At 40.1% G+C, this 13180-nt stretch overlaps 1 protein-coding gene across 1 annotated transcript in view; it reads right to left on the reverse strand.

Annotated features, from left to right (window-relative positions):
* The window catches only part of LOC124169213 (single-minded homolog 1), a 121146-nt gene that overhangs the window by 33008 nt on the left and 74958 nt on the right, over window positions 1-13180 (reverse strand). Inside the window, exon 7 of the mRNA XM_046547730.1 lies at window positions 11786-11871. Within this exon, the coding sequence (XP_046403686.1) occupies window positions 11786-11871 (86 nt within the window). The remainder of the gene's footprint in view (window positions 1-11785; window positions 11872-13180) is intronic.

The following is a 13180-nucleotide window of genomic DNA, read 5'->3' on the forward strand; positions in this document are numbered from 1 at the left end:
GCGTACTCATTCTACAGACAATTTATTGCCTCCAATCACAAAATTTAACAAGACAAAAATCATCCGCACGATTAAATGAAATATATTTTTTAATGCATGTAACCTTAATGAGATATTTTGATACTTTGTGTTGGGAAATTTCTATCGCTATTTTTTGAGAAGTCACCAACTTACTGTAGCTTAAGACACACATAATTAGTGCTATGTGACGATAAAAAGTATTGTTATTATTTTTATATTAGCTTCTTTCATTGTATTAACCTTTATATGTTATATTAAATATTTCTTGGAATTTAGGTTTTAAAATTGAAATAAGTACATTTTTCCGACGCTTCGATTACTTTATACCCCATTATCAAGGCTTGAAATGATTTTGATGCATAAATATAATAGCGCATTACAGCAATGTTTTATTTTAATAAAATATTTAAAAAGAGAAACATTCAGTTGTAAATAAACAAGAAAGAAGAGACTAGAATTTTGACTTACCATTTTGAAATGTTTTTTGATGGTGACTGAAGTAATACAATTCATGGTTACATGTCAATTTCGATTACTTAAATAATAACATATTTTGCTTAAATTGTATATGCTGGTCTTTTATTACTTATATTTTTCTGTTTAGGAAGTATTTATAATTTCTTTGATTAATTAATACTTTTTTCTGTTTCTATTACTTTGGTATTTTCAAAGTAGATAGTATGGGTATTGTTTAAACTGTGGTTTGTGAGGGATTTGTATTTCATTTAAAGGGCTTGTATTTTATTTTTTACAGGTGATGTATGTTGGGAAATTCTATGACACAAATATTATGATTCCTGTCCCATGTAGCATTTGTTACACTATAGGCATAATAGTATTTTTTAATATAATGTTTCTGGTAAGATTTAGGAGTTTCTGATTTTATTTTTCTGTCAAGGCGTTGAGTGTTATGATTTTGCGTACAATTTGATAATATATTTTCTAAACTTTTTTTGCGGTTTTTTCAGATAATTCATTTACATAAATGATCCCTCGGTATTGGGAATGTGTTGCATTTGATAAATATTTTTTATTTATGAATGTTGAGTATGTGGACAGATAGCGCTGTTCGTGTGAAGTATGGAGTGGATGATTCTTTGTGGAAAGCGATTTTTTAATCAAAATATCCTCGAGTCTATTTATAAGGGGGGGAGCTCCATCTATTATATTCTATCTAATTAGTAATGCTTATACCCTATCATCTATTATTGTGCACTATTACACCTGTATCTATAAGTAGAGGCAACATTTTAGTCCGATGATAGAGCTACAGAGGATACTTTTCGCCGCATTACTTTTGCTGTGTATACTCCACTACGTCCAGCACCCATCCTCATTCATCACATCTTGTGATTAACTTTAGAATTGTCCGTTCGCGCTGCTATCACCGACTAATTTGAAGATGTAAAATTTAATTTGAATTATATTACTGCACGTGATTTTACAAAACAAGACCCCCGTCTTTGTTAGCTGAGTGAACGACCATCCTTCGTCCATCGCGCTTCGCGATTGATGGATTGCGCGTGCCTTCGTCTTCCGCGCTGAGAGAACTATCCGCCACGGTCCATTCGGCCTCCTCCTTGGATTCCGCTAACCACACTCGGGAACGTGCTCAGAGCAGTGCAAGGAAATCGGCAGTGGCCGAGGTAAGGGTTTGCTTACTCTCCCTCCCCTTGCGGACCACCCCCAAATCCTCCTTTGCTTACCATTCCTTTCCGTCGTCGTCACACTTTTCGGGCGTGACGCGACGAAACCCCCCCTCCCATATCACCCCCACCCACTCCACCACCTCGCCTCCCCCCTCTTTGAGCGGATGTGTGGGGAGTAGTACGGAGTGACGCCCCCTTTCCGCTAAATTGGAGGAACATGGTTCGCCTACCTCACTCCCAATTTATGGCGGGGCTTAACTCTGTCCCTTCCCATTCATTCCTAATCCTCGTTTACAATAACTATACTAAGTAAGCGAAACTCGACTTTTCTCACGCCGCAGCGGTAGTAAGTGCACTTTCCCACGTTGACCAATCACATGCGATTTTCGAGACATTTTTATGGTATTCTTACCTGTCTTATCATCCTGATTCGTGTTTCTTCCCATAGAAATTTATTGATGGTCTTTATTAAAACAATTGCTGAAGAACAGGTGGTAGGGAATAACGGCATAGGTAGGCTTCGCATGAGATGAGGGGATCTCGGTGAAGAAGTTCAAACCGGAAAAATTATGTTCGAGCTAAAAGATTAGCTGGCAGGAGAATTGATCGGACAGCTGCGTCAAACTCATCCTCTGGTTAATAACTTATGGTAGGCCTCCTTGATTTTTGCAAAAAAATGTTTGTGGCTTTATTTCTTAATTTCTTACCCGACTTTTAGTATTCGTGGCGTGTTAAACTATTTTTTTCCCAGATTTTTGGATGGTATTCCGTTCTTACGACTGCATTCAAAAACTGCAAACTATGATGAGATATTGTGCTCTCCCGACGAATTGCTAGCATAATGTCATCTCGGATTTCCAACTGGGTGAGAGAGTTCATAGTGTCCAACGTTTCTAGTCAGCTCGAGCGCTTCATCTTCAGGGAATGTATTCAAACAACTTTCTATGTTCAAAATAATTTGTTGCCGTCGCGTTTTCTATCGCTAAACACGAACGGGAAATAGAGCAGCAGCTGATATCGAGCGAATCCCTATAAAAAAATTGTATAAACCTGTTTCAAATTTTTACACATTCTTAAACATTGCCATACAATTTTTTCATAAGGGAAGTAAAGATCAAGGACGCCTCATTTAGCCGCTAGTGACGCGGAGACTGCGCGATAAGCTTGATTGAAAAATAAAAAGTATAGATAATTCAAAGTGAATTGAAAGAACATCACATTATAACTCTACTATATTTCCAGATCGATTTATTTAATTTATAACTAGATTTCCAACAGAAAGGATTAATTAAGAGAGAGATTTTGCGAACGGATAGGTATGGGAATTCGCTTTTGCCCCGAGCAATATAGGGCTACTTTAATAAATGCTAGGTGGGGATTCGTTAGAGCATATCCTTTTTATTTGCCATCTCTTAGTAGGTCAAAAACGATCGTGCGCTTCAGCCTTAAGTAAAATGAACGAAGGAGAAAATCCGCGCAGTCTGAAATTCGTAAACACGCCGTTTCCTAGGAAACGCCTCTCTCCTCCCCCCCCTCCTTCAATGGCGGCTTTAAGAATACTAGGTATAGGCAATCGCCGTGTTCAGCAGCTCACCTGTGGGAAGGAAGCCGTGGAGGGCGCGACCGAGACGTGACTTGACAATCGAATTCTTCCGACGCTCGCTTGTTGCGCTGCACTCGTAAACGGCGTAAGCGTCGAACGTCGTAAATGGCCAGAGCGTCCGTGTGCGATTATCCCACTTATGTGTGTCCACACGTAGCCCCGAGAAGAAAGGGAGGTGCCTTGTAGTGGGAGGGGGGGTGGGGTCTGTCACCCACACTGCCTATATTGCAGTTGTCGCGGGACAGAGCGCCTTTGGGCGTGGCAAAGGTCATGGGAATCAATGGACACGTTGTAGCAATGGCGGGAAAATTGAATTTATTTATCAGACCCTGCATTGCATTTCTACATATTTTATATTATTTAATTATTTAGAAATAATATATTCTGTTAAAAAATATATAAAGGCCTTTAATGCGTTGTTCTCGGGGCGGTGAAGTTTAAAAAAATGTGTTAAATTAACTTTACTTCGGTAGACTCTTGGAAATACTTTGATGTACCTACCTTTGATAATGTATGTACTTTTTAAGATGCAAGTACGTTAATTATGTCACACCCCCACAATTTGTGGGGCACCACGCTAGTTCATGACCGATTTCAACACTTTCGTCTCATTTTCAGCGGTAACCTATTGTACATAGGTACATGCAAGGATGATAAGGTACTTTTGTACCCTTGATAATGACACAATTACCCTAACTTCAAAAACGGCTTTGAGATGACGCTAGGGAGTCATCATTATCCATTTTCCTGTACATACAAGTATTTCAGTACATCCCTGCCATAATAGGTCCCTCATTATACTTGGAAAATAGGTGAAAGAGAGGAGTAGAGAGCCGATATGTCAACTGACACTAAAAACTTCAAAAATGGCCTCCGATCGGAGACCACGGCAGAGCAATACATCGGCAGAACGGAGTTCTCTAATCTATTACTCTCTTAAAATAGTCAATCTACTATGGGGTCTGATTACCTCTAGAAAGTTTATCATCTTCCCTGAAGCCTCCACGTATCAACCCAGACATCTTCCCGTCACTCTTCTTTGACACTTACATTCTAAATAATTTCTTATTTCATTATTTTTTTTTATTATTTTATTTATATTTTAATTTTTACTTAAATTATAAAATAATACATTTTTATTTTTAATAAATGAAAGCGAATACTTTCACTATTCCACTCAAAATGTATTTGCGATTCCTCTCGGCGAATAATGTCACCTCCATTCACAACTCATGAATATTCTCGCAAATATAGGAGGAACATAAAAGTTTATCTAAAAAATATGTTTAATTTTTGCCTGCGTACGTGTTTGTTTGAATCTTCTTTAGTTGTGTATGAGGATGACATCATAAGCTGAAACCGGTCGCAGATAAATTATGTACGGAAAAGTTTTTCACATTCATTAATTTTAAATTTTTAAGTTATTCCTCAAAGATCAAATTTAAATTCACTTTAGGTGACTTTAAATTTTATCAAATTTAAGGAATATTCCTGCTTCTCAGACCCATTTTCTTTTTTGGTTTTCGTTTGTTTGCCGTTGGCTCAAAGTATTTTATCGCTCAGTTAAATTATGATTGATTTCTTTATAGGTTACAAGAAATAAGCAGCAATTGCTGCACCTATCAAATTGACCGCATTTGAGTGGAGCTTCCAAGCTGTAACTAATAATGGATTATGGAGCAAGTTGTGAGTACCCCCTTAAAAATATATCATTTGATAAAAACGCCCGATTGTAGCATTTAAAATATATTATGTTCGTCTGTCCCTCCCATTAGTTGAGTTTTTATTAGTCAGAATGTGGTATGTATCATAAAAATGATTAGGATGTTATTAATTTTTCTATTTTGTTATTCATAACTTACTCGCGAGTATCCGTTTTAAAAAGGTGGCTTACCTCAAGGCTGTCTCGGATTAATTTGTACCAGGGTTTATACAGAAACTTGAGGTGTAATTATCTAGAAGAATTTAAATAAGTAGGGTAAACTTTTCCTGACTTTTCAAAAATAGGGTTCATAAAACTTTGATTTTTAAAATATTGCAATATGCTCGACTGATTGCTTATTTCCTCCGATAAACCATTTCTCATCTCGTCCGCACGGCGCATGATAAGGAATACTGCGTAGCGATAGCTTTGCTGTATCTCTTGTACACGACCGTATCTCAAGGCTTGACGATATTATAATTAAAAATTCGAAATATTGGTACTAAATTGAGCTTGCGATAAAATGGCGATTATAACGATAAACAGTGGACGATATATAGTAAATATTTAACCCTCACTATCGTAAATCGAGACTTGTTGCCCACGTGGGGGAATGCAAGTAGGAGTTGCATGTGATTGAATCGAAATGTCGGGCTGCAGAAGAATGATCATAAACAAATTGATCGACTGATTGAACAATTTAGAAGTCTTAGGAAGGAGGAAGAAAAGCCTCACGAAAACCTTAAGAAGAGAGAGGAACAATCCAATCGGCCTTATCTTGAGACATGATGAAGACAATCGTCGAGGGACAGCTGGATGGCAAGAACTCAAATAAAATATACGGGACAGGTAAAGAAGGGCGTAAAATGAGAGGAATACGTGGCTTTGAAAAAATCGGCTGATAGGAGAATTGAGTGGAGAGCTGCGTCAAACGAAAAATCTTAGGACTGTTGAGCAGTAACGGTGAATGTTTTCATCGTGTTCAATCGAGATATGGCTCATGCTTAGCCTCACAACTCTCACCCTTCTTCTCTATGTTTTTTATTCAAATGCTCTCCATCCTCGGACCACTCTCTGCGAATTAAAAGGATATATTGTATAATATGTGGCACGGTGTGGTGGAAGTTATTAACACTAGTCAAATAAGACATAGCTATATTCCCACTAAATTCTGGTGGTGGTTTCCTAATTTACCTCGTAATTTTGTGTTAAGCTATTCGTCAAAACTGCGTCGATGAGAGAGCGTTACACAGCTTTCACTCAAATTGCAATGGGAGCCGCTGGAGACTCGGGAGGCATAAGAGTGTTTCAGCTTCCACGAACAGATATCGTGCGGAGCGCCACTGAGAACATCACCTTAAAGCATCAACGTGTATCTAAGTCCGGCAGAACGGAAAAATCAGAACAGATTTTGCTGAACAGATTGGTATAGGATTTCCTTCTTCCCCCGTACAAAATAGAAATTTAATAAATGTTTAGTTAAGTACAGTAATCAAATATGCGCACTTTTTATAAACTTTAATTATTTTGTTGACGAATGTTGCCCTAACACCCCCCGCCAAACGCCTATCGCGGCGGCTCACAGGGTTGAGCGCATGATCGTCCATTTCTTCTTTTTCTGAGTCGCATCGATTCCGTTTGGAGAGGCTTCCATCGATAATCGCTTTGCTCAAAGGCGATTGGTTAAGGAACAGTCCAGCCTGGCAATCTTAGGGTCAGTCGAAGAGAATGGGAAAAGATTTCTCAAAAAAACGTCAAGTGTGTACGATAGATGTGCTTTGTCAAGCCAATGTAAAGGTGCGGCAGTTCACCTCGCTGCGAGGTGGGTACTTGACGAGGGAATTACCCAAAATGACTCTTGTCCGACATTCCCCGGATTCCGTCCACTTCTTTTTCTTCTCAGGTGAGCGATCTATGGCGGGGTGTGTGTTGGAGTATAGTGAGAGAGGAAGGGATGGATATATATGTATGTGTTTGTGTATACCCTGTCCCCATTGCAGCTTCACCCCCTGTCCGCGGTGTCGCTGCCTCGAGTCGTGATCCGGCATAAGTTGAGGGTGCGCCGCATCTCCGCCGTCTTTTGTCCTACGACACGCAGAAGAGCATCGGGGATGGGTTTAATGGGTGCCGGCCCTCTCTTGTGTTTTGGATGTTGTTGGGTGGGGTGGAGTGGTGAGGGGTGGTCGGCTGCTGAGGGTGCGTGGAATGGGGGACATCGCGGTCCCGCATACATTACGGGGCTCAAAAAAGAGCGATGGATATGACGGGGGGGGGGGGGGGAGGCCTGTTTGGAGAGTGGAGGGGTGGGATACGGGTGCACCCGCCTTAACACCCCTTCCCTGCTTCTGCCCCACGCCAAGCGAGCGCTGCGCTCGTCCGACTCGGTCAAATGCGCCACCCGCACATGTGCAATCGACAGCGCATACAATGCTCCAGGATGGAAACTTAGTCATTAAATTATTCCACCAATTAAGATAGTTTTCATGTAACATTAGTATTTTTTCTCCGCAGTATTTTGATGTTTTCAGCGAGGTATGGGTCACACCAAGCACTCTCATCCTTTTATTCTGAATTTAAAAACATGTATGACAATTCGACAATTATTTAAAATTGCACCTTTTTTCAATCGTAAGGAACAAGTTTTTCGGTCGTTCGATATACGAGGGTCGTTTAATAAGTCTTTAGAAAAAGGTAGAAAAAAAATTATTTTGGGTCATTCTTTTATATTTTTCAACTTCGTTTCGTTTTTGCTCTATAAATTTTTCTCCTCAAAATAGGCATTGTTTTGGGCGATTAACTACTCCTAAGACGTAAACCTTTGTCCACCAGGACATTTATTCAAATTAGGAAATTACAAAAAGTCACTGGTGGTGAAATTTTTTTGAATATGGTGAATTTTGTAAGAATTGGAACTTTAATTCCATTATTTTAGCCAATATAACAGCATAGGTGTGTAACCTTACATTGTCTTGTTGAAGGAGGAACTCTATGAGGACACTTTTTTTGATTTCTACCGTCGACCGGTCCAATAACGGATGCTCTCTTATTTTCGCTTTTCTTCTTTCTGAGAAATCGATGTAGATTATTCCGCATCCATCCCAAGATGTCGTCGCCATAACCTGACCAGCTCATTTCACTATCTTCGCCTGCTTTGGAGCCTATTCATTTTCAGAATTCCATTGTTTCGGCTGTTTTCTGTCTTTATAATGTGGTCATGAATCCATATATCATCAGCAGATATGTATTTACGCGGAACATCCTCAGGATTTTGGCGGACAGGTGCTAAAACAACCTCGGTGTTGACCACGAGTTTTGCTTTATTCTGGACAGTGGGAAAACGCAGTAGCCATATTGCCGAGATTTTTTCACACCCAATTTTTCGTGCAAACTAAAAGTGATTGTGCGTTTCGATACGTCTGTGGTCTCAACTATACCGTGCATTTTGTCGATCGTTTCGCGGGTGGCGGGTGGGTTTCATCTGGAACGATGTCGATTTTTTTGGATGTACGGCCACGTATTAATTCATTTACCCAGTTTTTCCCTCGGCCACGTTTACCCATTTACCCAATTGCAAATAGCAACAAACACAATAGCAATTGCGACATGAACTTTATGCTACTCAGCTATGATTCTTTTCGGCGTTAACCCTTTTAAAAAACAAGTGTTTGATCACCACAAGAAACTTACTTTTATCCATTTTAATAACAATTGGAAGTTGTTCCCTGCAATCTGTAAAAACGATGAAACTATGGCATAGATACAGCTGGAGCACAAACAGCTGACTTGTCAAAAGTGCTGCTTACTGGGAAAAATTAAATTTTCATATTGAGAGTGCGATATGTCGGAAATTGTAAGGACATATTGAACGACCCTCATATTTAAGACCATGATGCATTAGGTGAGGCACGACACAGGTGGCAGAGATAATTGGTATGATGTGGATTTTCTCTGATTTCAATAACCTCTTTATGACTTCTTTGTGTTCTTCATATTTTATAATTATTTTTATTTGAAAAGTATTGTTCCGACGAAGGTAGGCATTCAGTTATTTTTAAGATGAATATTTAAGATGCATTCTGGTAGTCTCCCCTCCTACGATAGACTTGTCAGTTCGCAATGAGGCCTACTCCTTTCATTCTATCTAGAAATCCTATTCTCTTCCTTCCTCTCCCTCATTTACCCAACATGCAAATTTTGCCAATGCAATAAAAGAATTACTGATTTGTAAATGAAAAACTTTGCTGTTTCTACAATTTTGAACTTTATTTTCCTGACTAGTTTCGATACACTGTATCATATTAATAAAAGAAGTAAATACCAAGGAACAGCTTAGAGAAGGTCCTGGCGAGTTCCGAAAAGGCTTCACAATAAGGGCTAATCCCTTCACTTTTATCTGAAAATCCTATTCTCATCCTTTCCCTCGATTAACCAACATTTTAACATTGTTTTCAACATTCCCTCCTTTAATTCTGTCCAAAAATCCTATTATCTTCCTTCCTGTCTCTCTCATTTCCCTAACATTCTTCCCTCTACCTCTGTTTTCAACATTTTCCTCCCGTTAAGTACCCCCTCCATCCATACCTTCTGTGTCCTCGGTATCTTATCTAAAATCTGTATCTCCTCACCCACCATGTCCAGCACTTCGTCGTTCCTCCTCCTCTCCGCCCACTTCACCATCTCCATTCTTCACCATACCCACACCTCGAACGCCTCCAATCTTGCCTATTCCTCATTCCTTAGCGTCCACGTTTCCACACAACAAAGCGATACACTCCACACATCAGACTCTTCACTAACCTTTTCTTTATCCTCTTTATTGACAAATCTCACATTCCCTCCAGGTTTTCTTATCATTCTAATAAGTAATCGCTCCAAGTTTAAAGTTTTTGAAGTTTTATGAAATTTATAGTGAAAACTAACTTAATTTGAATCTACGCATGACTTTATTACTAAACCAGCTTTCAACAAAGAATCAGTCCAACCCAGATGACGCCAACACTAAACTCATCAAACTTTTTTAGGATAGAATATTGGGTAAACGATAGAGACAGGAAGGAAGAGAATAGGATTTTTAGATGGAAACAAAGAGAGTTGGCCTTATTATGTATTGAAGTTCAATAGGGGAGAGAAGACTGCCTGGATGCTTCTTAAATACTCCATGCGAACCTACTTTAATATCAACAACAATAGTAATAATAATACTAATATTACGTCGCATTCATAATTTTGCCGTGCAAATCCGCTCAAGTGCTAGGACTCAGCAGCACACTTAGGAAATACATACATTAATCGCCGCTTTGAGGACATTTTTGAAAATAGAATGAAAAGTGAGCAGGATGATTGGAGTATCTGCGGAGTGCATCCTCCCCTATAATGCAGGGCCTCTCCTTGGTCCCACTTGAGAAGAGGGGCGGGGTGGGGTTTCGGAGGGGGGGAGGGACCAGTTTGGGGGGCGATGTGCTTTTCCACGGAAGGGGTCGGAGGGGGGAGGAATGGGGGTGGGGTGGGGTGGGTGGTGGAGGGGGATGGAGTTAAGACGGGCGATGGATTACGTTTCATTCGAGTGAAAGGCATCGCTGCGAGTGTGTGTGTGTGTGTGTCCACCTATTACACGCAAACGAGATGCCCGAGAGCTTCCTTCCCCTTCAAGGAGAGAATCACTTCCGTACCCATGTGTACGTATCCCCTTCTTCTCTCAACGGGGGCATTCCTCACCCTCCACGGAAGACTATGCTCCCCTCCACCAATATATGTATATGGACATGGAGTGGTATACATAACCCCATAAAGAGAGCTGAGGCGGAACCATTTTTCCACTCAAGAGAACCTGGTTCCCCCAAAACATTCCTTTTTCTTAGCACTCATTGTTTCTCGGGCTTCCGTTCGGGTTAACACTCCATCGTCGCCATATTCTCGGAGAGCGCGTTCCTCATCGTCTTTAGGGCTGTCTGATGCAGGGACACTAAACGACTCCTTAGGCTTAGACTTTGCGGTCCCAAAAATGTCTTCGTCACCTCCCCTCTCTTAATGTCCAATGTCCATCCCTCTTCAATTCATGATAAGGCCTTCTCCCTTTCTCTCTATCTAAAAATCCTATTCTCTTCTTTCCTCTCCCTTGTTTACCCAACATTCTTCCCTCTAACACTGTTTTCAACTTCCCCTCCCCGCCAAGTACTCGCTCCACCCGTACCTTCTCTCCCTTCAGATCGTTTTCCTCTCCTAATTAAATGTAGTATGTCTGCAATGAAAAACACATTTAAGTTGTCTAATAATGCCTTCAACTCATCTTTTTTTCATTTCATAACCTGCAGTACACTGGTGTTGCTGCGTGCGTATAGAAATTGATCGAGTGGAGGCAATGTATGAAGCAGCCGTCGCTTACTAGTTTTTAGCCTATTGAGATTGTTTATGAACATTGGCGAACGAACCCACCATTGCAAATTAAAATCGATCCTTTTACACGCTTTATAAGAGCGCTGAAGTTTTGCTGGCAGCATCTATGGTATGTGTATGATCTTAATGTGAGAACGGAGACTTCCGCGGTGTGCGTTGAAGTTCTTCATTTTCAGTTACTACCGCGGTGGTTGCAGTGGCGATGACAACAGTTCCGCGGGTGCTACGATCAGGTCGAAGATGAAGACGCTGACAGTAGTGCAAGCGAAACTATTGTCATCGCCTCAGCAACCGACGCAGAAGTAACTCGAAATGAAGAATGTATATGAACTTAATACACGTACTACCCTTTTATTGATTAACCCTCTCGATGAATTGAAACACAACCGTATATTAAAGTGCATAGTGTTCACTCACCTTGTATCCTCCTGTGGTGAGTCCGGCGTTTCTCTTGGCCAGCACACACTTCATCCGAAGGAAAAACGCCCTCTCCACCTCGAACTCTGAAATACACCAAATAAGAGACGAATTCAGTGCGTATAGGAGAGGAGACCCGTGTTTTAAAGGATCTTGTTCGATATTTTAGGAGAAATGAGATGGACAAAAATACCTGTACATCCATTACAAAAAATTTGTCTCTTTAATTAATGAAAGCGAGAACTTTTGTTATGTCACTTAAAATGTATAAGGAATAACAAATCTGTAGCTTTCATTTATTTAAAATTATGAGCTAATTCCAATAAATTTCGCCTCCTTACATAACTTTCCTCTTATAAACTCCTCCTTGCCCATGAAAGCGCTATTCTCTTCCTGATTTCCCTACTTCTACATCAGTTTTTATCCCTACTCATGCATGATAACTGCGAATTTAAGGATACTGAAATTGCTTTTTAAAAAGCCATCTTTCCTACAAAAGTTTAATTTCAACGAATTAAATCGTTTCAGATTCGATTTTATGAAAGTCCGATATATTCATGATAAAAGAATACAGATGGTAATTTCCACACTGTAAATTCCAAGGTTAATTCGAGTTGTTCTTGATGATTATTCTTCGTTGAGGACATGCAATTCTGAGTTGTTGTGAACTAAGAGACGCTCATCATAAGCTTTTACTCCATGTTTACGCCAAGTTATGTCAAGAAAGTATAAAGCACCCAAAAGTAATGTCATTGATGGGAAGTTATTGAACAATTCATCATCAATAGTCGACAGTCGTGAGATGAGGTTAGATGCAGCTCTCCTCTGCGCTAGCCTTTTCATAGCTACGAATTTCTTCCCTTTTATAACCTGTCCTATGTAACTTTGTAATTTGGGCCAGTCCCTTGTCCTTCTTCCCTTCCACCTGTCCTTCAACGATTGTCTTCATCAGGGCTCATAATGTGGACAACCTAGTTGTCCCGTCTTCTTCTTATAGATCTTAGAAAACTTCTCTTTTCTCCCACTCTTCTTAGCACTTCCTCATTGCTTACTCTATCGATCTTAATCATTCTTCGGTAGCACCACATTTCGAATTCTTCCACTCTTTTCTTCTGCTATCAACGTCCAGGCCTTGCTATCGCAGGTAAACATTCCTCTGATGAATTGATATACTTAATAATCACATTTAATGAACTTTCACTTCCCTCGCTTTCAACATATTGAGCGTGGCGCTAGCATTAGACGACTTCCTCCACGCCTTCCCACGAGTGGCCACCATCTGGAATCCATTTCTTATCCCAGTTATCTTAAGTTTCCTTTGTTGATTCAGCCCCTATCTCAGTGGCCGCTACATGTGGCCACTAATTGTAAGATAGGGGGTGAATCCAACGCTCT

This window comes from Ischnura elegans, chromosome 12 (assembly GCF_921293095.1).
Source record: "Ischnura elegans chromosome 12, ioIscEleg1.1, whole genome shotgun sequence".
Lineage (NCBI taxonomy): Eukaryota > Metazoa > Arthropoda > Insecta > Odonata > Coenagrionidae > Ischnura > Ischnura elegans.